The sequence below is a fragment of the Eumetopias jubatus genome, unplaced genomic scaffold (genome assembly GCF_037043125.1).
Source record: "Eumetopias jubatus isolate StellerSeaLion01/CBP00866 unplaced genomic scaffold, mEumJub1_p1.0 scaffold_4, whole genome shotgun sequence".
NCBI lineage: Eukaryota > Metazoa > Chordata > Mammalia > Carnivora > Otariidae > Eumetopias > Eumetopias jubatus.
Window position 1 is genome coordinate 186,586,566 of NW_028274810.1, and position 27,346 is coordinate 186,613,911.

Consider the following 27,346-nt stretch of genomic DNA (forward strand, 5'->3'; position numbering starts at 1 on the left):
CTACTGGCAAGTGATAGAGCAGCGGAGCACAAAATCAGAACTTTTAGAAGACTGTTCCACTGAGGGACGGCGCTCTAGTGGCTAAGTGGGGGGTGGAACTCTCTCTGGGACAGTGTGGTCTCAGGACTCTTGGGGTCACAGAAAGACCAGGGGTGACTGAGTGTTGCATAGCTCCCAGGTATCAGAGCGGGGAAGGTGGCTGCAGAGATGGAGCCAAGGAGTGGGCTGTCAGCTAGGGGTTGCCATAAACCGTGATCCACAGCACAGTTGGGCCCCTGGTCTTCCAGTAGGAACCCAACAAGCAGCAGATCTGGGGAGACTCCCCTTCCTTCCCTGGGAGGACTGCAGGGATGTGCTGGGTTTAGAGACTCCATACAGGGTCGTGTGCCAGAAATAGAAATGCTCGGTCACAGGCCGGGTGAGCGCACAGTGTGGCCGGAATCTGGGGAGACAGGAGTGACTGACTGCTTTTGTCTGGGGGCTCAAGGAGTGGGGCCTTGAGTTCTCAGCTCCTCCAGGTGGAGATTGGGAAGCCACCATTTTCACTTTCATCCTCCAAAGCTGTAGGGAAAGCTTGCAGGGAACAAAAGCTCTGGAGAGCAAACCTGAGCAGATTACTTAGCCCAGACCCTGCAAGGGCGGGGCAGTCCCACTTCTGGCAAAGACATTTGAGAACCATGACAATAGGCCCCTCCCCCAAAAGATCAGCAAGAACCCCCAGCCAAAACCAAGTTTCCTGATCAATGAGAACGGCAGAACTCCAGCGATAGGAGAATACTGCAAATAGAATTCATGGCTTTTTTCCCATGATTCTTTAGTCTTTCAAAGTTAATTTTATTAGATGTCTTTTTGTTTTTGAATTTTTCTTTTTCCCTTTTTCAACCAACATCTTATCAATCCCTTTTTAAAAATCTTTTTATTTTTCATTTTTAGAGTCATAGTCTATCCCTTCAAAGTAGTTAACCTTATTTTTGGTACATCTATATAAGTTGGTCTCTTTAAATTTTGGGATACAGTTTCTTGTAAAAGACAAAAATGTACCCTAAATCTCTAGTGTATTGCTTTGTTCTAGTCTCCTGCCTGATCACATTCTCTCCCCTTTTTTTTTAATCCTCTTCTTTCTTTTTTCAAAAAACTTCTTATCTTATCAATTCCTTTTATAAAATCTCTTATAATTTTCACCTTTACAGTCATATTCCATCCCTTTATTGTATTTACCCTTATTTTTGTACATATATGAGTTCTTCTTTCTTTAAAATTTTGGGAGTCACTTTCGTCTAACAGACCAAAATATGCCCAAAATCTAGTGTGTGGCACTGATCTATGCACCAGCCTGATCATATTTGATCATATTCTGTTTTTTTTTCTTTTTCTTTTCTTTTTCTTTTTTCTTTCTTTCCCTTTCTTTTCCCCTGGTTTCAGGTCTCTTATGATTTGTTTAGTGTATATTTTTCTGGGGTCATTGTTACCCTGTTAGCATTTTGTTTTCTCATTCATCTATTCTCCTATGGACAAAATGACAAGAAGGAAAAATTCACCTCAACAAAAAGAACAAGAGGCAGTACAGACTGCCAGGGACCTAATCAATATGGACATTAGTAAAATGTCAGAACTAGAGTTCAGAATGACGATTTTAAAGATACTAACTGGGCTTGAGAAAAGCGGGGGAGATATTAGAGAAACCCTTTCTGGAAAATAAAAGAACTAAAATCTAACCAAGTTGAAATCAAAAAGACTATTAATGAGGTGCAGTCAAAAATGGAGACTCTAACTGCTAGGATAAATGAGGCAGAAGGGAGAATTACTGATTTAGAAGACCAAATGATGGAAAATAGAGAAGCTGAGAAAAGAGAGATAAACAGTTGTTTATACATGGATCACGAGGGCAGAATTCGAGAGATAAACAATAGCATAAGACAAAACAATATTAGAATAATTGGGATCCCAGAAGAAGAAGAGAGAGAGAGGGTATATTGGAGCAATTTATAGAAGAGAACTTCCCTAATGTGGGGAAGGAAATAGGCATCAAAATCCAGGAGGCACAGAGAACCCCTCTCAAAATCAATAAAAATAGGTCAACACCCCATCTAATAGTAAAACTTATAAGTCTCAGAGACAAGGAGAAAACCTTGAAAGCAGTTCGGGAGAAGAGATCTGTAACCTACAACATTAGATTGGCAACAGACCTATCCACAGAGACCTGGCAGGACAGAAACGACTGGCATGATATATTCAGAGCACTAAATGAGAAAAATATGCAGCCAAAAATACTATATCCAGCTAGGCTGTCATTGAAAATAGAAGGAGAGATAAAAAGCTTCCAGGAGAAACAAAAACAAAAGGAATTTGCAAACACAAAACCAGCCCTCCAAGAAATATTGAAAGGGGTCCTCTAAGCAAAGAAAGAGCCTAAAAGTAACATAGACCAGAAAGGAACACAAACAATTTACAGTAACAGTCACCTTACAGGCAATACAGTGGCACTAAATTCATATCTTTCAATAGTTACCCTGAATGTAAATGGGCTAAATGCCCCAATCAAAAGACACAGGGTATCAGATTGGATAAAAAAAACAAGACCCATTGATATGATGTCTTCAAGAAACTCATCTCAGACCCAAGACACCACCAGATTGAAAGTGAGGGAGTGGAAAACAATTTACCATGCTAATGGACACCAAAAGAAAGCTGGGGTGATAACCCTTATATCAGACAAATTAGATTTTAAACCAAAGACTATAATAAGAAATGAGGAAGGACACTATATCCACTTAAAGTGTCTATCCCACAAGAAGATCTAACAATTGTAAGTATCTATTCCCCTAACATGGGAGCAGCCAATTATATAAGGCAATTAATAACAAAAGCAAAGAAACACATTGACAACAATACAATAGTAGTGGGGGACTTTAACACCTCCCTGACTGAAATGGACAGATCATCTAAGCAAAAGATCAACAAAGAAATAAAGACATTAAATGACACAGTGGAAGAAATGGACCTTACAGATATATTCAGAACATTCCATCCCAAAGCAAGAGAATACACATTCTTCTCTAGTGCCCATGGAACATTCCCCACAATAGATCACATCCCAGGTCACAAATCAGGTCTCAAACAGTACCAAAAGATTAGGATCATTCCCTGCATATTTTCAGACCACAAGGCTTTGAAACTAGAACTCAATCACAAGAGGAAGTCAGAAAGAACTCAAATACATGGAGGCTAAAGAGCATCCTTCTAAAGAATGAATGGATCAACCAGGAAATTAAAGAAGAATTTTAAAAATACATGGAAACCAACGAATATGAAAACACAACTGTTCAAAATCTTTGGGATGCAGCAAAGGCAGTCCTAAGAAGAAAGTATATAGCAATACCAGTCTTTCTTAAGAAACAAGAAAGGTCTCGATACATAACCTAACCTTACACCTAAAGGAGCCGGAGAAAGAACAGCAAATAAAGCCTAAACCCAGCAGGAGAAGAGAAATAATAAAGATCAGAGCAGAAATCAATGAAATAGAAGCCCAAAGACAGTAGAACAGATCAACGAAACTAGGAGCTGGTTCTTTGAAAGAATTAACAAGATTGATAAACCCCTGGCCAGACTTATCAAAAGAAAAGAAAAATGACCCAAATAAATAAAATCATGAATGAAAGAGGAGAGATCACAACCAACACCAAAGAAATGCAAACAATTATAAGAACATTATTATGAACAACTATATTCCAGCAAATTAGATAACCTGGAAGAAATGGGTGCATTCCTAGAGATGTATCAACTACCAAAACTGAACCAGGAAGAAATAGAAAACCTGAACAGACATATACCCACTAAGGGAATTGAAGCAGTAATCAAAAATCTCCCCAAAAATAGAAGCCCAGGGCAAGAATACTTCCCAGGGGAATTCTACCAAAATTAAAAGAAGAATTAATACCTATTTTTCTGAAGCTGTTCCAAAAAAATAGAAATGGAAGGAAACTTCCAAACTCGTTTTATGAGACCACCATTACCTTGATCCCCAGCCTAGAAAAGACCCCATGAAAAAGGAGAATTACAGACCAGTATCCCTGATGAACATGGATGCAAAAGTTCTCACCAAAATACTAGCCAATAGGACCCAACCATACAATCAAAGGATTATTCACCACGACCAAGGGGGATTTATCCCTGGGCTGCAAGTTTGGTTCAACATCCGCAAATCAATCAACGTGATAAAATACATTAATAAAAGAAAGAACAAGAACCATAAGATCCTCTCAATAGATGCAGAAAAAGCATTTGACAAAGTACAGCATCCTTTCTTGATCAAAACTCTTCAGAGTGTAGGGATAGATGGCACATATCTCAATATCATAAAAGCCATTGATGAAAAATCCACAGCAAATGTCATTCTCAGCGAGGAAAAACTGGAGAGCTTTCCCCCTAAGGTCAGGAACACGACAGGGATGTCCACTATCACCATTGCTATTCAACATAATACTAGAAGTCGTAATCACAGCAATCAGACAACAAAAAGAAAAAAAAAAGGCATCCAAATCGGCAAAAAAGAAGTCAAACTCTCACTCTTTGCAGATGATATGATACTTTAAGGTGAAAACCCAAAAGATTCCACCCCAAAACTTCTAGGACTCATACAGGAATTAACTAAAGTGGGAGGGTATAAAATCAGTGCATAGAAATCAGGGGCATTCCTATACACCAACAACAAGGCAGAAGAAAGTGAAATTAAGGAGTTGATCCCATTTACAATTGGACCCAAAACCATAAGATACCTAGGTATAAATCTAACCAAAGAGGCAAGGAATCTGTTCTCAGAAAACTATAAAATACTCATGAAAGAAATTGAGAAAGACATACAGAAAAGGAAAAACGTTCCATGCTCATGGATTAGAAGAACAAATATTGTGAATATGTCCATGTTACCTCAAGCATTCTACACATTCAATGCAATCTCCATTAAAAATACAATCCACTTTTTTCAAAGAAATGGGACAAATAATCCTAAAATTTGTATGGAACCAGAAAAGACCCCGAATAGTCAGAGGAATGTTGAAAAAGAAAAGCAAAGCTGGCGGCATCACAATTCCAGACATCAAGCTCTATTACAAAGCTGTCATCATCAAGACAGTATGGTACTGGCACAAAAACAGACACATAGATCAGTGGAACAGAATAGAGAGCCCAGAAATGGACCCTCAACTCTATGGTCAGCTAATCTTTGACAAAGCAGGAAAGAATGTCCAATGGAAAAAAGACAGTCTTTTCAACAAATGGTGTTGGGAAAATTAAACAGCCACATGCCGAAGAATGAAACTGGACCATTTCCTTACAACACACACAAAAGTAGACTCAAAATGGTTGAAAAACCTTAATGTGAGACAGGAGTCCAACAAAATCCTAAAGGAGAACACAGGAAGCAACCTCTTTGACCTCATCTGCACCAACTTCTTCCTAGAAACATTACCATAGGTAAGGGAAGCAAGGGCAAAAATGAACTATTGGGACTTCATCAAGATAAGAAGCTTTTGCACAGCAAAAGAAACAGTCAACAAAACCAAAAGGCAACCTACAGAATGGGAGAAGATATTTGCAAATGACATATCAGATAAAGGGCTAGTATCCAAAATAAAGAACTTATTATACTCAACACCCAAAGAACAAATGATCCAATCAAGAAATGGGCAGAAGACATAAACAGACATTTTTCCAAAGAAGACACCAAATGGCCAACAGACACATGAAAAAGTGCTCAACATCGCTCGGCATCAGGGAAATCCAAATCAAAACCTCAATGAGATACCACCTCCCACCAGTCAGAATGGCTAAAATTAACAAATCAGGAAATGACAGATGTTGTCAGGAATGTGGAGAAAGGGAAACCCTCCTACCCTGTTGGTGGGAATGCAAGCTGGTGCAACCACTCTGGATAACAGTATGGAGGTTCCTCAAAAAGTTGAAAATTGAGCTACCGTGTGACACAGCAATTACAGTACTGGGTATTTACCCTAAATATACAAATGTTGTAGTCCGAAGGGGTACGTGCATCCCAATGTTTATAGCAGCAATGTCCACAATAGCCAAACTATGCAAAGAGCCAAGATGTCCATCGACAGATGAATGGATAAAGAGGAAGTGGTATATATATATATATATATATACACACACAGTGGAATATTATGCAGCCATCAAAAGGAATGAAATCTTGTCATTTGCAACTACGTGGATGAAACTGGAGGGTATTATGCTGAGCGAAATAAGTCAATCAAAGAAAGACATGTATCATATAACCACACTGATATGAGGAATTCTTAATCATAGGAAATAAACTGAGAATTCTGGAGTGGTGGGGGGTGGGAGGAATGGGGTCGCTGGGTGATAGACATTGAGGAGTGTATGTGCTATGATGAGTGCTGTGAATTGTGTAAGACTGTTGAATCACAGATCTGTACCTCTGAAACAAATAATACACTATGTGTTAAAAAAAAAGTTAGTAGGAAGGGAAAAATGAAGGGTGGGAAATCGGAGGGGAAGACGAACCATGAGAGACTAGGGTCTCTGAGAAACAAACTGAGGGTTCTAGAATGGAGGGGCATGGGGGGATGTGTTAGGCTGTTGGGTTTTAAAGAGGGCACGTACTGAATGGAGCACTGGGTGTTATATGCAAACAATGAATCATGGAATACTACATCAAAAACTAATGATGTAATGTATGGTGATTAACATAACCTAATAAAAAAATAAAAAAGTCACATTCATATATCAGTTATTATATTTTATATTATTCACACATAATTTGTCATAAAATTTAATTTAATTTCCTACTTATTCTATATTCTGTTTACTAATAAAAAGAAAATCTTGAAATATTTAATTTAGTAATTTCAAGGATTTTTGAATTTTAAACCTCAGGTTATAAATCTTTATTTAAGGAAACTGTATTTGTAAAGATTTTTAAATTTATTGTAGAAAACTGTGTCTGTTCACTTAAAGTTGTATTTAAAGCTTCCATTTATTGAGTGCCTTGTTAAAATGAACACATTGACTGTAACCTCACTGTCTTATTTTATGGAACTCAGGGGTATTGGTTACATTAAAGCTGCTTTTAAAACTATGAACATAAGTAAAGGTATTCCTTGTGAAAATGGATCCTCTAATAAATATTAAAACTTACACTTTTATTCAGTTCCACAGAAAACAAAACCTAATACCTTAAAGAACAAATTAAACCTCAAAGAAGCAGAAGAAAGGAAATAAGAAAGATTAAAGCAGAGACAAACAAAAGGGAAAATGCAAAAGCAAATAGACAAAATAAATGAAACTACGAGTTGGTTCTTTAAGAAGATTTAAAAAATTACAATTTTTGGCTAGATTGATAAAGAAAAAAGAAAAAAAGGCCCAAGTAACTAAAATTAGAAATAAAAGAGGGGCCATTGCTACCAGTTCTATAAAAATAAAAATATTATAAGAGAGTACCATTAATGACTGTATGTCAAGACATTGAATATCCCAGATTAAATGAAAACAATTTTAGAAATACACAATCTACCACCACTGGATCTTGAAGGAAGAGAAAATCTGGAGACCTAACTAGTAAGGAGATTGAATTAGTAATCAAAACCTCCCAGCAGAAAAAAGTCCAGGAGTAGATGGCTTCACTGGTGAATTCTACCAAACATTTATAGAAGAATTAATACTAATTCTCCCCAAATTATTAAAAAAAAATGAAGAAGGGGAAACTTCCAAACTTATTCTATGAGGGCAACATTACTTTGATATCAAATCTAGATAAAAATTCTACCAGAAATGAAAACTAAAGACGAATATCCCTGATGTATATAGATTCAAAAATCCTCAACAAAATGCTAGCAAATAGAATTCAACACACATTCAAAAGATTTTATACTATGGGGGCACCTGAGTGGATCAGTTGGTTAAGCATCTGCCTTTGGCTCAAGTCATGATGTCAGGGTCCTGGAATTGAGTCTTGTGTTGGACTTCCTGTTCAGGAAGGAGTCTACTTCTCTCTTTCTCCTTCTCCCTCTGCTCCCCACCTCACTTATGCACTCTCCCTTCTCTCTCAAATAAATAAAATCTTTTAAAAAAATAGATTATATACTATGAATAAATAGTACTTATTCCTGGAATGCAAAGATGGTTCTACATATGAAAAGCAATCAGTCAATCAATGTAATAAACCACATTAACAGAATGAGGGGAAAAGCTACATGATCATTTCAACTGATGCCCCAGAAAAAGAAAAAAAAAAAAGGATTTGACAAATCCAACACATTTTCCTGATAATAACTTTCAACAAACCAGAAATAGAAGGAAATTTTCTCAACAAACAAAGACTATTGAGAGAAGCCCACAGCTAACCTTACACTCAATGATGAAAGACTGAAAACTGTCCCAGTAAGATCAGCAAGAGGACAGGTTTGACTGCTTTTACCACTTCTATTCAAATGCTAGCCAGAGCAATTGGTCAAGAAAAAAATAAATAAAATGCTTCCAAATTGGAAAGAAGGAAGTAAAATAATCTGTTCATAGACAACATGATCTTATATGTAGAATACGCTAAGATTCTACTGAAAACAAAAGGGGGTTTAGAGTTAATAAACATATTCAGCAAAATTGCGGGACACAAAGTCAACCCCTAAAGGCCAGTTTCATTTCTGTAGTATAACAATAAGCAATTCAGAAAGAAAAAAAACCCTTAAAAGTGGACTTTCAATAAACATGTTCATACAAAACATCCCCCAATTAGTTTAGAAATATTTAATTCTGAGGAGATATATTTAGTTTTGGAGATATATAATTGAAATTCTCTGAACCCTTAATTATTCAAATATTCTTAATTTAGTATGTCCGCAGGAACTAATTTTAATCTACTAAAGTCTTTGAAATAACAAGAAAGCAAAAGACATTGGCACAATTTTTCAATATGATTTCATTTATGATACCTTATTAACTATTTTTGTAATTCTACATATTTTGCTATTTTCAGATGTATTTTTCCTTTTGGCCAAAATCACAGTTTCAAGAGGAATATGGAAATATCATTGCCAACATACAATTTTTAAATATAAGTTGATCTGATGCTTAATTCACAAAGAATGAGATATCCTCACTAAGTGATTAATTGAAAAAAAAAAAATGATGGTGAGTTCCCAAGGACAATAAGAACAAATACCAATCACATTCCAATACACATACCCACTTTTTTTTCTAAGTTATCTGTAACAATTAAATCTGAGGAAAGAAAATATTGATTAATAGAAAAATATGTCATTATAACAGGATCAACTCTACACAAGCTGAAGTGTTTGGAAGTAATGAAAATATAATTAGCATTATTTATATAATGTTATGCATTCTATAATTCAGCAAATAATTACTAAGCTCTATTTTGGCTCTTTAGGATATACCTAACAAAACTAATAAATATTTCTCTACTGTGTTTTTTAATATTCTAGAGGAAGTAAAAAATAGATCAGGGCATGAGATAAGGTGGTTGAAAGTAGGTTAATTAGAGAAGTCAGGTAGGCTCAGGGAGAAAGGCACCTATGAGCACATTCTTGAGGCAGATGAAGAGTTGGCATGGGAATACCAGGTGGAAGAACACTGCTGGCAGATGGAAAACAACACAAAGACCTGAGAATGAGAACCTTCAGTGTGTTTGAGAGATGGCCAGTATACCAGAGTGGCTGCGGCAGAGGAAAGCAAGATGGAAAGCAACTGGATATAAAATCTGAGAGATATACTTCATCATTTTTTCTCCATCATCCTTAAGAGTTTTACAGAATTAAAATAAAATTAAATGTTTTTAGATTATAACAATGTTAAAATTTGTTTCCAGATTAACTGCTACATCAATCAGTGTTGTATATGTACATAAGTCATCAATATATACTTGTCAGGATGATTGATTAGGCTTTGCTCTTATTCTTTTGCTTTCTTAGGTTGCAGAATTAAATTTCAACAGCTTCTTTTTGATCAACTTTTAAGTTTATATTAAGACTTGTTAATTATGCTCTTTATTTTATCTGTTCTCTAAAGAATTAGAAAACCATCGATAATACATCTTTGCTTTTTATCATTGTTAACAATACCGGCTATAATACCTTAGTAAAACCCCTGCTTAAATCTGCTTGGACCAAATATTTGAAAGGAAATAAGGGACAAGAGCCTCCTTCTCCCACCCTTACATCTTTTACATTTTGGAAGACCTGTGATATTACTACATGAATCCATCACTTTGTACCTATATCTCAAGATGGAGATAACCCAAGTTCTGTGGTGAGGATGCTTTATCTTACCTCTGAATATATGAGCTGTTGCCCCAAGAGGGATGTATGTGACATAATATGATTCATATCTCAAATAATGCTATATTTACTTGAAAAATTTTAAACAATGGTATCTCTTTATGCTCACAGTTCCACTTAATACTCTTGTCTTTCCATTTCAGTTAATGAATTTCAATCCTCTTGCCCTGGATTGCAAAGCACGCATGACCTAGTAACTGCCTACCTTTCCAGGCTCATCTGGGACCACTTTCTTTGTTATCCAGTATACTCTAGCCAAAATAACACTATTTGATTCTAGGAGAAACCCAAAATCAGTTCCCCCTGAACAGGCTTGACTTAGAACTTTGCTTCATTCCTCTACATCTTTCCCAGGCATGTCTCACTTCTAGGTGAGACCTTTATTCAATACACAGACTAAAATGGCCCCCAGTCTCTTCTAGATGGGCAACTTGATACTTTCCCTATAAATATGTATTTGTTCACTGTTTGCTTCCCTTAACCAGAATCACTATTTCCATTCTACAGATATGGAAATGGAAGTCCAAAAATGGTAAAAAACTTAAAAGGCCCACAGCAAATATGAGCTGTGTCCAGCTTCAAAAGCTATGTATGCTATCCACTCTGTCATCTCCATTATGGTGGAAATAATTATTATCTTCCAAACATGTCCATGTGAATATGCTCCTTCACATGCCAAAAGGGACTCAGCAAATGTGATTAAAGTTAAGGACTTTGGGATGCAGGCATTATCCTGAAATATCCCCATGAGCTCAATCTAATCTCATAAATCTTTAACAGTACAAGATGGTGGCAGAAGAATCCATCAGAGAAATGTGATAGAAGAAAGAGCAGAGATTCAAAGCATGAGAGGGACTCAATCACAATTCTTGTTTTGAATATGGTACAAGAGAGCCAAGTAATACAGCAATGTCTAGAATCATGGGATGTCTCTCAGGTTACAGCCAGCAAGGTACAGCCGGCCAGGAACTGGGGACCTCAGACCTATAACCACAGGATCTGCACTCTGCCAAGAACCTTGGAAAAGTTTGAGCAAGGAAATAAATTTTTCCTTAGATCCTCCAGAAAGAACACAATCCTCCCAGGACCTTAGTTTTTAGGCTGATGAAACCATGTACTACTTCTGGCTTACAGAAATATAAGGTAATAAATATGTGTTGTTTAAGTTGCTAAATTTGTGTTAATTTGTTATGGTGGCAATAGAAAACTGATACAACCATATTACTTTACCACAGATATGTCTAGGAGGGAAGCTGAAGATTATGAACCACTACATTCCAAGTAGAAAGCTGTTAAATCAGGGGCTTTTGAAAGGAAAAAGATAATGGGCACTTAGTAGAATGGACAAGTGGCCCAAACTGATAATGGCTTTCTTTGAGCCATGTATCTTATGCTGGCTCAGAGATGAAGGCAGAGAAATCCCTCACATACACTGTACAGGTACTATAAACTGGTATACCCTTTTTGCTATTACTATCAAAAGAATTTCAAATATTCATCATATTTGAACTAAAAATCCATTTTTAAAATGTATCTCAAATTCATATCTGAATCAGTGAACACTTGCATGTGCCATGATATTTATCATAGTGCTATTAATGAGAGCATGACTCCTATAATGCTCCATAGTAGAGAATCTCCATAATGGAGAATGGAAATATGCATATAATTTAAATGTGAAGTTGTACAGGATAAAATATTGTTATACATACAATATGCTACTGTACAAAAAATTAACAAGCACATGCATAAGACAAATATGGGAAAAACTGTATGTTTATAGTGGTTGCCCTTGGGAAGTGAAGTAATTATCTGTTTCTACATTCAGTGATTTCTAAACTTTAATAATTAGACTGTAAAAAATGAAAGTGTGTTTATTTCAGGAGAAATCTAGATGATGTTAATGAAAAGGCAAGTCCACTAACACCCGGAAACAATAAGATCAATAAAGGGGTGGATGAGAGTGAGGACATACAGACTTTAGTGGTTCATTTTGTACTGCTGGATGTTACCCTTGAAAGTAGCTAAAAATTAGGTTGTCATTTAAATAGGCCCCACCACGGGCGCCTGGGTGGCTCAGTGAGTTGAGCATCTGCCTTCTGCTCAGGTCATGGTCCCAGGGTTCTGGGATTGAGTCCCGCATTGGGCTTTCTGCTCACGGGGAGTCTGCTTCTCCTTCTCCTCCCAGCTCATAGTCATAGAGCTGAAAGAAACTGAATTTTGCCCATAACCTAATGAGTTTGGAAGTGGATTCTATCTCAGTCAAGCTTCCAGATGAGAACACATCTGGCCAACAACTTGATTGCAGCCTTAGGAGATGCTGAGCAGAGGGACAAGCTAAGTTATGGAGGAATCCTGACCTGGAGAACTTGTGAGCTTATGTAATGTTTATCATTTTAAGTTGCTTACTTCTGGGTAATTTCCTACATCAGCAATGGAAAACTAAATAGCTAAATAAGAATCCATTTCTTTATCTTTTCCTGCTTTTAGAGGCTGTCCTCCTCATGGCCCCACTCCCATCACCACTTCCCTGTTTTCATTTCACATCATCTTTCTTCTCTCTGCCCTCAATTCTCTCTCTACCTCTCTCTCATAGCCAAAACTAAAATAAGTTTCTAGTTCATTTGGGGGGGAAATATTTATCATAGAGAAAGTCTACTAAATGAGGAGAAAATAGTATGATAGTATATGGATTTTAAAATAGCAACCATGAATATAACAGGGGAAATGCTTGATATAAAATGTGAAATGAACATACAGGAAATAAGATTCTTTGGTTAACAAAAAGGAAATGCACAGAAAATAATTTACAACAAATTACCAGTTTTTAGATTTAGGTATTTTGTTGCTATTATCATCATTGTTATGGTGGTGGTATTTTTTTTCTCTGTTGACTATTTTCCCGTTATTTATAATTTTTTACAATTTTATAATAAAACCCACAATGTTATAAATAAAATTTTAAATAAACATTATAACAACTTAGGCACAAATAAGTACTGTCTTTTGCTTTGACTTTTCTTAATTAATTTAATTATTAAGAAGTTAATGTCTATCAAACTTAGTTCTAGCATTCTGGGTACAATGATAAAAGAGCAGCAAAACCCCTGTTTTTATGGGTATTATATTCTTAAATTATCTTGACTTTCCTAGTGGGTCACAAATTCAGGTTTTTCCTTCTTTTTTCTTAGAGCACATTGTGAAATTCTTACCATGGTTTACTGGCATCATCGCATTGACACTTGGGTTATGCATGCCAAGACTCATTTGCTCATTGAAAAAAATTAGTTTGATTTGACAATATGTCAGGTACAGTGATGGCTGAGGAAAAGATCAGTGAACAAACAAGTTCCATACTCTTACAAGTTTGTATTATTTCAGGTGAGGTATATAATAAAGAAGTAAACAGATGAACAGTGCAGTATCACTTGTATAGTATTGTATGCATAGTATCACTGTATGCAGTGATAAGTGATACGCAGAAAAATAAGACAAGGTGAGTGGCATAGAGAACCATGGAGTGATTGAGTTGTTATATTAGTTACAATATTCTAGAAAAATGTGCTCAATAGTGATATTTGATCAGATCTAAATGAAGTGAGCGACCAAAGTAAGTGCTTATCTGATAGACAGGCATTTGGACAGAAGCAAAAGCAAATGCCCAGTCCTTCAGTTAGGAGTGTGCTTGGGAAGTTAGACGAGTAGCAAGAAGACAGTGCAGCTAGAGTTGCATGAAAGAGAGAATGAAGAGTTGGGGAATAATTTTGACTGGTATCCAAAAAGCAGGTCATGGGGGCGCCTGGGTGGCTCAGTTGGTTAAGTGTCAGGTCATAATCCTGGAGTCCAAGGATCAAGCCCCAAGTCTGGCTATCTGCTCAGTGGGGTGTCTGCTTCTCCCTCTCCCTCTGCCCCTCCCCCTGCTCTTTCTCTCTCTCACTCTCTCTCTCAAATGAATAAATAAAAGCTTGAAACAAAAAAGGCAGGTCATGTATATTTGCCACAAGCTTGTCTCAGGAGCATGTCAACTCTCCTGCTCTTTTCTATAGTATAGTCCACAGAGAGCTTGCTTATCTTGACATTCTGCACAGTGTAACTCAGGTCTACTACACTGATGAAACTTTGCTGATTGATTCTAGCATTTTGTACTCTGGGAAGCAGAGGAGGTGGGCTCAAGAAAGAAACAGCAAGGCTGAAGAAGGGACTTTGTTGTTTGTTCTCTACTGCTTCTTATTTACTGCTGATGGACTTCCTGCTTGCTCATGTTTCCTGTGAACATTACCCCAGAAAGTCTTCTTCACCTGGACAGCAGCAGTTCCCTCCTGTAACAGCAACTGTATCCTGTTTACAGTTTTTCCAATTTTTTCATGACCAGATTTGTTGAGCCATTCCACTGGGTCCCTCTTCTAGCTCAGAGACACCAGCACTAGCCAAACAATGCTCTCTTCTCTTCATACATCTGAATTTCATTTCCTCAAAGCACCATCTAAGTGTTTATGTTTTAATTACTCCTACCTGTGAAGCTATTTTGTAATATGATTAACATTTGCAATAAGTTAACTTTAAGTAAAGCTGGTTACCCTCCATAATGTGGTCCTCTCCCAATTGTTGAGAGACTTCAGAGCAAAACCGGAATTCCTGGAGAAGAAGAAATTCTGTCTCAAAGCTGTAATAAATATATCAATAAAAATATATATTATATTGTTTCTGTTTTTCTAGAGTATCCTGACTCAGGTACTGCCTCTTTCTTTTTTTTCTTTCAGCCCTAGGTGTGTGGGCTGCTTTCTGCTACCTCTGTGATAACCCTTGTGTAATCTCTTTATACCTTTTCAGTTACTTATTTAATACTTTATATCTAGTTCTTTACATTAAATGCTCTTTGTTCAAATATCTAGTGTGGTTTCTGTCTCTTGATGGGACTCTGAATGATGCTTTCTTGTAAAGACTTTGGGTATTATTCAGAGCGATTGGAAGTTATTGGAGAGATCTTATGAAATGACAATTTCTCCTCTCTCTACCTCTAACAAGTAATCTAACACCCATCAAAACTGTGATGTCTATTGTCCATGCCCTTAGCATGTCCATACTTTCTCCTTCAGCGTCTTTTCAAGTCCACTATGAAGGTGTAGTGGTATCCACACAGAAGCCCCAAAATGCTCTAATTGAACAGAATGTCAAAATAAACTGATAAGTGTTTATTTTTGTCTTTCTTCCTCCAGCCATAGTTCTATTCTGTTTCTAGATCTCCTTCCTTCCAATGTATTATCATAGACTATTTAATATTTATTAACTTCTAAATGTACTATACCATTTTCTCTAGAGAAAATAACTGTTCCTCAATACTTCTGATTATCTTAAATTATTACATTATTATAAATTTTTAAGCTTTTTTATTATGTAATTATTAATATTTTATTATATTTTAATATGCTTTGATATATATGCTGCATTTATTGCTTTGCTCATGGGACAAAATAAACTATTACACAGAGTATAAGAAATCCAAACAAATTTCATTTTTAAAAAATTGTACAGTTTCAATCATTAAAACAAGTATTAAGCATAGTCATTCTCCTAAATCTGTCTGTTGTTCAAACTGTGTATAAAAATCACTCATGCCTCAGTGGATAAGATTATGTAATTAAAATGCAAATTTCAGTATAGGTCATTGCTCACTGAGTAGTTAAAAATAACTATAAATGTTATCATGACATTCTGCTGATGTCAATTTGTCAGAATATATTTTGAGGCTTCACAAATTAATTTCTAATTTCATTTTTTAGAATGAAAACGAAAATGAACAAATCAGGAATGTTTTCAAATTTGGTGAAAGAAAATTATTTCTCAATTACCTGTTATTGTAAATGGCATGACTCTCCTGCTATGAGGATTGTAGGCACTATAATCCAGAAAGAATTAATCTTCAAGTTTAATAATATCAAGTGCTCTTTTTCTGTATTTCAGAAATATGTTGGTATTTTTTCAAAATATAACTAAGGGTTAAAGTTTAAACTTGAAAGTTTAAGAATTGCTATGTCACAGAAAAGTATATATCTTATCTAGATTTTCTTATTTTTTTGTATAATAAACTATATATGTGATTATTTTTGTTTTATTTTTCATTTTTAAGCTAATAAATAGTATCTAAATATATGTTCATTAAAAACAAGTCAAACACATAAAATATATAAAATAAACATGAAAGTGGATCTCTCCATCAGCTCCAATGCTTTTTTAGAGAACATTCACGATTAACCATCTCAATAGATAACCATCCTAAAACTTGAAAAAGAAAAGAAATCTATGCACATAGACATAAAAGACTCCAAACGATGAAATCGTTGTGTGTGAATGTTTATTTTTGAACTTTTATTTCTGCACATATAGAACTATTTGAGTTTGTTGCTATTATAATCCATAGAATTACTGTAAAAATTTATATAACCATTCCGTTATTGATGTCATAATTGTTTTGTCTTAATTTTTCTATTATATGTAATTTTTTTCTGTTCACAATATCCTTTAAAAACGATTAGTACTGAGCCAAATAATATTGATATAGAATACAAAACCACCCTCCAAAAACTATAACAATTCACACTCTCACCAATAGTATGAGAATATCTGAATATTTAAATGATTAAATTAAAAAAACATAAATATATCAGTTAACTGATGGTATCTGTGCTTCAGAAAATAACTGTATTCAATAAGGTATGAGATAACATAGCTAAAATGTACTTTCTTACATTTTCTATGTCTCTATGTATTTCACTTGACCATAATGAAATAATAAATCATCAAATTCATATTTATTTATTTATTTAAAGATTTTATTTATTTGACAGAGAGAGACATAGCAAGAGAGGGAACACAAGCAGGGGGAGTGGGAGAAGGAGAAGCAGGCTTCCCGTGGAGCAGGGAGCCCGATGTGGGGCTCGATCCCAGGACCCTGGGATCATGGCAGATGCTTAACAACTGAGCACTCGGGCGCCCCTTCGAATTCATATTTATTTGGATTTTTGAATATAATTGCAATTTATCATTGCCTTCTTACAAGAAATACAATCTTGGTGATAAATACACAAGCTCAAGGAAGATATTCTCTTGTTCCAAATCTCAAAATCAAGATAACCTAAACTCAGGAAATTTTGAGCTATTGATACCACTCTACACTTCTCATCACAACAAGCTCAATGTCACCCAAGTCTTTCATATACATTCTACATACAGAAATTGTGGATTTGAATTTAGTAGATTAATACTTTGAGACTCACCTGAAACTCTGCAATTTTTCCATCATTACCATCAGACACCTACTCATGGATTCTAATCTTGTACTCAGATTTTGATAAAAAGGCAAGATCCAACTTTACGCTTTCTAGAATAAGCATGCTTTAACTTCACCAATGGAGAACAGATGGAATGTAAAAGATTAGAACAGGAGTCACTAAGAAAATAAGAATCAAAAAATTAAAAAAATTAAAAATAGAACTTCCTTACCATCAGTAATTGCAGACTGGGTATTTACTCAAATAATACAAAAACATTAGTTCAAGAGGATATATGCACCCCTATGCTTATCACAGCATTATTTACAGTAGCCAAATTATGGAAAGAGCCGAAGTGTCCATTGATAGAAGAAAGTAGAAAGATATATAATGGAATATTATTCAGCCATAAAAAAGAATGGAATCTTGCCATTTGCAACTACATGGATGGAGCTAGAGAGGATAATGCTAGGCAAAATAAGTTAGTCAGAAAAAGACAAATACCATATGATTTCTCTTATATATGGAATTTAAGAAATAAAACAAATGAACAAATGGAAAAAAGAAAGAAAAAGACAAACAAGAAACAAACCCTTAACTATAGAGAACAAAGATGTTACCAGAGGTGGGTGGGGGATGGGTAAAATAGGTGATGGGGATTAAAGAGTAAGTACACTTATCCTGATGAGCACTGAGTAATGTATAGAATTGTTGAATCACTATATTGTACACCTGAAACTTATTGAACAATGTATGTTAACTATATTGGAATTAAAAACCTTTAAAAATATAAGAATCATAAGAAAGATGGAGCAGCAACAGTAACATCAGAGAAAATAGACTTTAGGCTAAGGAATATAGAAAAGACATCTCATGATGACAAAAATATCAATATCTTACTAATATATGGCAATTATAAATGTAGAAACCTAGTATATAATGAACAAATGACAAAACTAAATTTTTTTAAAATAATAATAGTTGGAGAATTAGACATTATCATAATACTTGATAAAACAACTAATCAAAAAGTTGGTAAAGAGGCGCCTGGGTGGCTCAGTTGGTTAAAAAGTTGGTAAAGATATGTAAGACTTGAATAACACTATCAACCATTTTGACATACCTGACATTTGAAAAACATGTTTTACCCCAAAACAACAGAGTACATGCATACGTTTTATAAACATATATGTATTATGTTCCAGGATAAACTATAACATAAACCTCAGTGAAATTTAAAGATTTGGAATCACATGGAATATGTTCTCTGACTAAATCTATATTAAATTAGAAATTAAAAACAGAAAGAAATAAGGAAGGTTCAAAAATATTTGGAAATTAAACACTTCTCTAAACCACCATGGGTAAAAGAACAAATCATTAATAAAGTGACAAAATATTGTGAGTGTATTGTAAATGAAAATACAACATATCAAACTTGAGGAGAGTCAAACACTACTTGAGAAGAATTTAGAACTCTTAAAATATATATTAGAGAAGAATAATGAATTTATGTCAACAACTTAGATTAAAATAAAATGCATGCATTTCTAGAAAGACCTAAATTACCAAGACTTACTCAAAAAAAAAAAAAAAAGTGGCCTGAATAGTCCTATACTTTCAAAAGCATATAAATTTTAGTTGAAAACCTACAAATAAATAAAACTCCTGGTCTAGATAGCTTAACTGGAAGAATTTTGCCAAATACTTAAAGAAAAAGTAATCCCAGTGCTGCACAAACTTCTTCAGAAAATTCAAGAAGAGTGAATATTTCCCAACTGAATCTCTAAACCTACAATTACTCTGATACTAGGTCATATAAATCCCTAAGTATTTGGAAATTAAACAACAGTCTTCCAAATACTTATGGGCAAAATAAGAACTCAATAATAAGTTAAAAACTATCTTGAATGAAATAAGTGAAAATAGAGCACATTAAATTTAATTTCACATGAAGGCATTAAAAAAAGAGAAAATTACAAACCAATATCTCGGAAACGTATATGCAAAAATTCTTGACAACTTTTTTGAAAATTGAATCCAATAACATATAAAAAACTTAAACCATTTTGATCAAGTGGAGTATATCCAAAAAATGAAAGATTGGTTTAACTTCTGAAAATAAATTAATATAACACACCATATTAATAGACTACAAGGCATTTGACAAACTCTAGGATTCATTCATGATAAAAACTTTTCAACAAAATCATAATGAAAGGGCTTTCTTCGGGTGCCTGGGTGGCTCAGATGGTTAAGCATCTGCCTTCGGCTCAGGTCATGATCCCAGGTCCTGGGATCGAGTCCCACATCGGGCTCCCTGCTCAGCGGGAAGCCTGCTTCTCCCTCTCACACTCCCCCTGCTTGTGTTCCCTCTCTCACTGTCTCTCTCTCTCTGTCAAATAAATAAATAAAATCTTTAAAAAATTTAAAAAAAAAAAGAAAGGGCTTTCTTCAACATGATGAAGGGCATATCATACTTAATGTTGAAACATTTAATGCTCTCTCTCAAAGATCAGAAACAAAGTATGAATGTCCACTCTCACCGAATTTGGTGTGCATTGTACTGGAGAAACTTACAGTGCCATAAATCAATAAAAGATAAAATAAAATGTACCCATGTTGGAAAGGAATAATTAAAAATATATTTATTCACAAACGTGATCATCTATTGTTCCTAGAAATTAGAATGATTTTTGCAAGATTAAAGAACACAAAAGCAATATAACAATCATTTGTATCTCTTTTACATTAGCAAAGAAAAACTAGAAATTAAATTTAAGAAATGTTAAAATTTTTATACCATCTAAAATTATGAACTACTTAGAGATAAATCTGGTAAAATATATACAACATCTGTGCACTGAATAATAAAAACTATTTCTGAAAGAAATTAAAGAAAATCTAAAAAATGGAGAGATATGCCCAGTACAAGGATCTCAAAACTCAATATTGGTAAATGTCAACTTTCCCAAATTTAGTTACAGATTCAAAGCAATCCCTATAGAAATCTAAATACCCCTAACAATAGAGTGGCAATTTGATTTTTTTTAACGTAGAAACAGCAAGAGCTTCAAGTAGCTAAAATAATTTCATGTAAGAATTACATAGCTAAGGAACCTAAACTCCTGATTTCATGAAGTTTAAAGGCTACAGTAACTGAGATGGTGTCATATTAGTGTCAAAATATATAAATAGACCGGCTCAACAGAATTGAATGTCCAGAAATTCATCTGCACATAATTATCAATTTATTTTTTGATAAAAGCATGAAACAATTCAATTGATAAAGAATAGTATTTTCAACAAATACTGAAATAATTAATTATTAATTTAAAAATAACTTGCATCTCTACCTCAGTCTTAAAACAAGCATTAGCACCAAATGGATCAAAGATATATATCAAAATATATATTTTATGAGAGAACATTATAAAACAAAAATATCTAAGAATAAACATAGGTGAAAATTTCTGTTTTGGATTAGTCAAAGATTTCTTTTTTTTTCTTGAGATTTTTATTTATTTATTTGACAGAGATAGAGCCAGAGAGCACAAGTGGAGGGGGCATGGCAGAGGGTGAAGGAGAAGCAGGCTCTCCACTGAGCAGAGAGCATGATGCGGAGCTCACTGAGGGGTTTGATCCCAGGACCCTAGGATGATGACCTGACCTGAAGGCAAACATTTAACTGACTGAGCCACCCAGGAACCCCTAGTCAAAGATTTCTTAAATATAATGCCAAAAGCATGATCCATTAAAATATGATAAATTGGACTTGAACATAATTAAGAACTTCTAATTTGGGGCAACATATTTGAATACACATTTCACAAAAGAAGATATATGGATGGCAAATAAGCACATAAAAAGATGCTCAACATTATTAGTCATTCGAGAAATGCAAATTAAAACCACAATGAGAGATCATAACTGGTCTTTCTATTAGAATGCCTAAATCTAAAAACTGACCATACCAGGAACTCTTTTTACACAGCTAGTATGACAAATGGTCAACTGGAAAAACATACACCCCAATATTATCCAGCTATTCCATGACTAGTATTTTACCGCAAAAAATAAGAGCATATGTCAACACAAAGACTTGTCCATAAATATTTACAGAAGCTTTATCTGTAGTACACTTTGGTGTAAGTTTTGCTTACAATAGAACAAATGTACATTACCAGGTGAATGGATGGTTATACAAGTGGTGGTATAGCCAGCAATGAAATATTACTCAGTATAAATGGAATGAAGAACTGATGCATAAGGTAACAAGGACAAAACTAAAAATAATTATGCTATGTGAAAGAAGCCAGATGAATAATTATACATACTGATGATTTCATTTATATAAATTTCTGGAAAATGTAAACCGATCTATAGTGGCAGAAAGAAGGCTGGGGATGAAGTAAGGGTGGGGTTGAGGGAGGATAAGATTAGGCACCTCCACTGGCTATGCACAAGCTATCTCCTCTCAAGCTGGATTGTTTGTTTGTTTGTTTGTTTGTTTGTTTATTTATTTATTTATTTATTTATTTTCTTTCCTGTTGAAAAGAACCTGGGTTTTGAAATCCAAAATAAAAACAAATTGCCACCTCACTAATAGAATATTTTGCTTAAAAATGACACACAGGGGGCACCTGGGTGTCTCAGTCCGTTAAGCATCTGGGGTCCTGGGGTCCTGGGATCAAGCCCCAAGTCAGGTTTCTTGCTCAGCGGGGAGTCTGCTTTTCCTTCTCTTTCTGCCCCTCCCGCCCTTGTGCTCTTTCTCTCTCCTTCTCTCAAGTAAATAAGATCTGTTTTAAAAAAAGGATTAAAAATTATATACAGATGCACACATTTCAATGAAGCTTAAATGAGTGAAGGAAATACCCATCTCATTAGATTATAAATCTTAGGCTTACTGGTTTCAAATGATGCCTGGAGCAGGACCAGACAATGAGTAGGTCTGAGCAGACAGGCTGCCCTGAGAATGTGAGCTGCCAGTTTCAGGGTCCCTGTGTTGCTGGAGAAGAGGCACTGGAACTAGATCAAGTACCACAAAACTGACTGTCTTACCAAGATTCAGCTGTTTTTCTTGAATACAGGCACACCTCATTTTATTTTGCTTTGCTTTATCATGTTTTGCTTTGCAGGTGCCATATATATATATATATATATATATATATTTTTTTTTACAAATTGAAGGCTCGCAGCAACCCTATGTTGAGCAAGTCTCCCAGTGCTATTTGCTCACCTTGTGTATCTGTCAAATTCTGGTAGTTCTTGCAATATTTAAAACTTTTTCTTTATTGTTGTATTTGTTATGGTGATCTGTGATCAATGACCTTTCATGTTACTATGGTAGTTATTTGGAGGCTCCACAGACTGTCCCCATATAAGATGGAGAATCCAATCAATAAATGTTATTTGTGGGGGCACCTGGGTGGCTCAGTCAGTTAAGCATCTGCCTTCGTTTCAGGTCATGTTCCCAGGGTCCTGGCATCGAGCCCCACATCGGGCTCCCTGCTCGGTGAGGAGCTTGCTTCTCCCTCTGCCTGCAGCTCCCCCTGCTTGTGTTCACTCTCTTGCTCTCTCTCAAATAAATAAATAAAATCTTTAAAAAAATGTTACTTGTGTTCTGACTGCTCCATTGGCCAGGGCTGTTCCCCCATCTCCCTTCCTCTTCTCAATTGTTTCTACAGCTTGAAACACAACAATCTTGAAATTAGGCCAATTAATGACCCTACAATGGCCTTTAAGAATTCAAGTGAAAGGAAAAGTCACACATCTCTCACTTTAAATCAAAAGCCAGGAATGAGTAAGCTTAGTAAGGAAGGTATTTCAAAAGTAATAGGCTGGGGCACCTGGATGGCTCATTCGCTGAGCATCTGCCTTTGGCTCAGGTCATGATTCCAGGGTCCTGGGATTGAGCTCTGCATCGGGCTCCCTGCTCCTTGGGAGCCTGCTTCTCCCTCTCCCACTCCCTGCTCCTTGGGAGCCTGCTTCTCCCTCTCCCACTCCCACTTGTGCTCCCCCTCTCTGTGTGTCTTTCTCTGTCAAATAAATAAATAAAATCTTAAAAAAAAGTTAGATAGGCTGAAAGATATGCCAAATAGCCAACTTGTGAATGCAAAGGAACAGTTCTTGGAGGAAATTAAAAGTGCCACTCCAGTGAACACACAAATGATAAGAAAGTGAAACAGCCTTATTGCTGTTATAGAGAAAGTTGTAATGGTCTGAACAGAAGATCAAACCAGCCACAACACTTGCTTAAGCCAAATCTTTATCCAGAGTAAGGCCCTAACTCTCTTCAGTTCTATGAAGTGAGAGAAGTAAGCAAACTGCAGAAGAAAAATGTGAAGATAGCAGAGAGTGGTTCATGAGGTTTAAAGAAACCACCTCCATAATATAAAAGTGCAAGGTGGAGCAGCAAGTACTGATGTAGGAGCTGCAGCAAGTTATCCAGAAGATCTAGCTAAGATAATTAATGAAGGTGCCTACACTAAGCAACAGATTTTCAGTGCAGGTGAAACAGCCTTTTATTGGAAGAAGATGCCATCTAGGACTTTCATAGCTAAAAAGGAGAAGTCAATGCCTTGCTTCAAAGCTTCAAAGGACAGGCAAACCCTCCTGTTAGGGGCTAATGCAGCTGGTGACTTTAAGTTAAAGCCAATGCTCACTTACCATTCTGAAAATCCTAGGGCCCTTCATAATTATGCTAACTCTATTCAACCTGAGCTCTATCAATGGAAAAACAAAAGCTGGACAACAGCACATCTGTTTACAACATGATTTACTGAATATTTTACACCCACTGTTGAGGCCTACTTCTCAGGAAAAAAGTATTTCTTTCAAAGTATTACTGCTCGTTGACCTCTGGTCACCCAAGATCTTTGATGGAGATGTACAATGAGATTAATGTTGTTAGTATGCCTGCCAACACAACAACCATTCTGTAGCCCTTGGGTCAAGGAGTAATTTTGACTTTTAAGTCTTCTTATTAAAGAAACACATTTCATAAGGCTACAGCTGCCATAGATAGTGATTTTTCTGATGAATCTGGCAAAGTAATTGAAAACCTTCTGAAAAGGATTGACCATCCCAGATGCCATTAAGAACATTTATGATTCATGGAAAAAGGTAAAATATCAACATTAAGTAGAGTCTGGAAGAAGTTGATTCCAACCCTCATGGATGACTTTGAGGAGTTCCAGACTTCATGGAGGGAGTAACTACAGACAGGTTGAAAATAGCAAAAGAACTAGAATTAGAAGTGGAGCCTGCGTTGTGACTGAATTGCTGCAATCTTGTGACCAAACTTGAATAGATAAGGAGTTCCTTCCTATGGATGAGCAAAAAAAGTGGTTTTTTGAGATGGATTCTACTCCTGGTGAGAATGCTGTTAAAATTGTTGAAACAACAAGAAAGGATTTAGAATGTTACATAAACTCAGTTGATAAAGCAGTGGAGGGGGGGTCGTTGAGAGGATTGACTCCAATTTTGAGAGAAGTTCTACTGTGGGTGAAATCCTGTTCAATAGCATTACACCCACATGAACATCACATGTAACAAAGAAATCATGCAAAAAAATAACAAGTCAAATGAAGAATCAAACTTCACTGTTGTCTTATTTTGAGAACTTATTACAGTCACCCCAACATTTCATAAACATCCCTTCCCTAATTAGTCAGCAACCACCAGCATTGAGGCAAGACCCCCAATCCAAGTCAGATGATGACTTGCTGGAAACTCAGATGATAGTTCACAATTTTTTTTGATAGTTCACATTTTTACCAATAAAGTTTTTTTTTTAAATTACAGTATGTACTTTTTTTAGACATAATGCTATTGCACACTTAATAGATTGCAGTACCATGTAAACAACTTTCATATGTCCTGGGAAACAAAAAAATTCATTTGACTCACTGTATTGTGATGTTCACTTTATACTGGTGGTCTGGAACAGAACCCGTAATATTTTCAAGGTGTGCCTATAAATGTTCCCAGGGTTCAGCAAGCCTTTGGTGAATTTTCAAAGCTGTGAAAAGTTTATTGGGACCATTTCCACAGCTTTTTTGTTGCTTTTACAGAAAAGCAAAGTTTTGGACGTCCTTACTCCTTTATCTTCTTTGATGCTACTCCAAAAATGGATTTTTAAAGTGTTCTTTAATTTCTAGCTCTCCCAACACAGAGACAATTGGTCACCCTGTTGTCACCAGCATTCCATAAATTCTATATATATATATATCTATAATTATGTATCCAAATTATTATAACTAGACAAGATGAATGCTTCTATAAGATAAACTACCTGAGATAATATTTTATTTATTTTGAATTAATATAATTATCAATGTATTCAAACTATTATAATTTAATGATACTATTTTGCATAGTGTCTGATATAAAGGGATTTCATTATATTAATATTTTTATGGTGAATTCATCTTCCTTAACCTTTCTCCTTGGTAATCACAAAAGATATTCATTGTAAAATGTTGTTTTTATGAGAATAATGAGGTATGCTTCACAATGAAGGAATTTTAGTTAATAATGATTAAAAATGGTAAACACAGTAAATTATTACATAGAGGATTTAGGCATATACAGCAGTGTGATATGTCTGCTCATCTAAATGATCTCTAATTTATTGAGTAAATCATCACAACATAATTTTATACCTCTCTGAGTATCAGTGTTTAACAGATACTTAACAGATACTTAACAGCAAGACCACTGTCACCCCTTTCCATGCTTTTTCAGTAAACATATCAATTGATGCTGAATTTCAGTGCATTTTTTATAAATAAATTGGATCAAAATCATAATACAGAAAACAGATGGTTATGTTCTAGAGGCACAGAGAAAATGAGAAAGTTACTCCTAATAAAAAGTGAACTAGGAGATACACAATTGTAATTTCAAGCCTGGACAATAATTAAGATTAAACCAAATCCCAGTAGCCTTGGTTTAATATAATTTTTAACTTATTTGATTACCAAACATTTTAATAATAAAAATGGTTTAGAGTTTATTGAGGTATAATGACATAAATAAATAGCACATATTTAAAGGGTAAAGTTTAATAAACTTTGCCATATTTATGCACCCATAAAACCATCACTACAATCAACATAATGAACATATCCATCACCACAAAGTTCCTCTATAATCCCTTTCTGTTGCCACCCCCCCCATTTCCCAGGCAACTGCTGATTTGCTTTCTGATTCTGTACTTTAATTTGTAATTCCTAGAATATAATATCAATAGAAGCATGTGACATATACTCTATTTTTGGAGGGAAGAGCGCCTGGTTACTTTCACTCAGTGCAATAATTTTGAGATTCATCTATGTTGTAGCATTTATCAAGAGTGTGTTCCTTTTTACTGGTAAGTAATATTTCATTGTATAGATATGACACTAAATGTCCATTCGTCTTTTGGAATTTGAGTTGTTTCCAGTTTGGGGCTATTAACATATAAAGCTACTATGAACATTTGTGAACAAGTCTTTGTAAGAACACATGCTTTCATTTCCTAGGAGTGGACTGGCTAGATCATATGGTAGGTGTAGATTTAACTTTTCATTAACTGCCAAACTCTTCAAAGTGTTTGTGCCATTTTATATTCCCACCAGTAGTGTATAACAATTCCACTTTCTCCTTGCCAATACTTAGCACGAACAGTTATAATTAGCCATTCTAGTGTATATGTAGTGGTATTTCATTGTGTTTTTAATTTGCATGTTCTTTATGGCTTATGAG

General features: G+C 35.2%; 1 protein-coding gene across 4 annotated transcripts in view; it reads right to left on the reverse strand.

Moving 5' to 3' along the window:
• The window catches only part of SNTG1 (syntrophin gamma 1), a 346,950-nt gene that overhangs the window by 153,734 nt on the left and 165,870 nt on the right, over positions 1 to 27,346 (reverse strand). The window contains exons 12-13 of one of the 4 annotated variants that reach the window (XM_088023148.1): positions 17,632 to 17,641; positions 7,550 to 7,578 (exon numbers count right to left, since the gene is read on the reverse strand). The exons of the other annotated variants lie outside the window; for them this stretch is intronic. Coding sequence (XP_087879274.1) covers positions 7,550 to 7,578; positions 17,632 to 17,641 — 39 coding nt within the window. The remainder of the gene's footprint in view (positions 1 to 7,549; positions 7,579 to 17,631; positions 17,642 to 27,346) is intronic. 4 annotated transcript variants of the gene reach the window in all.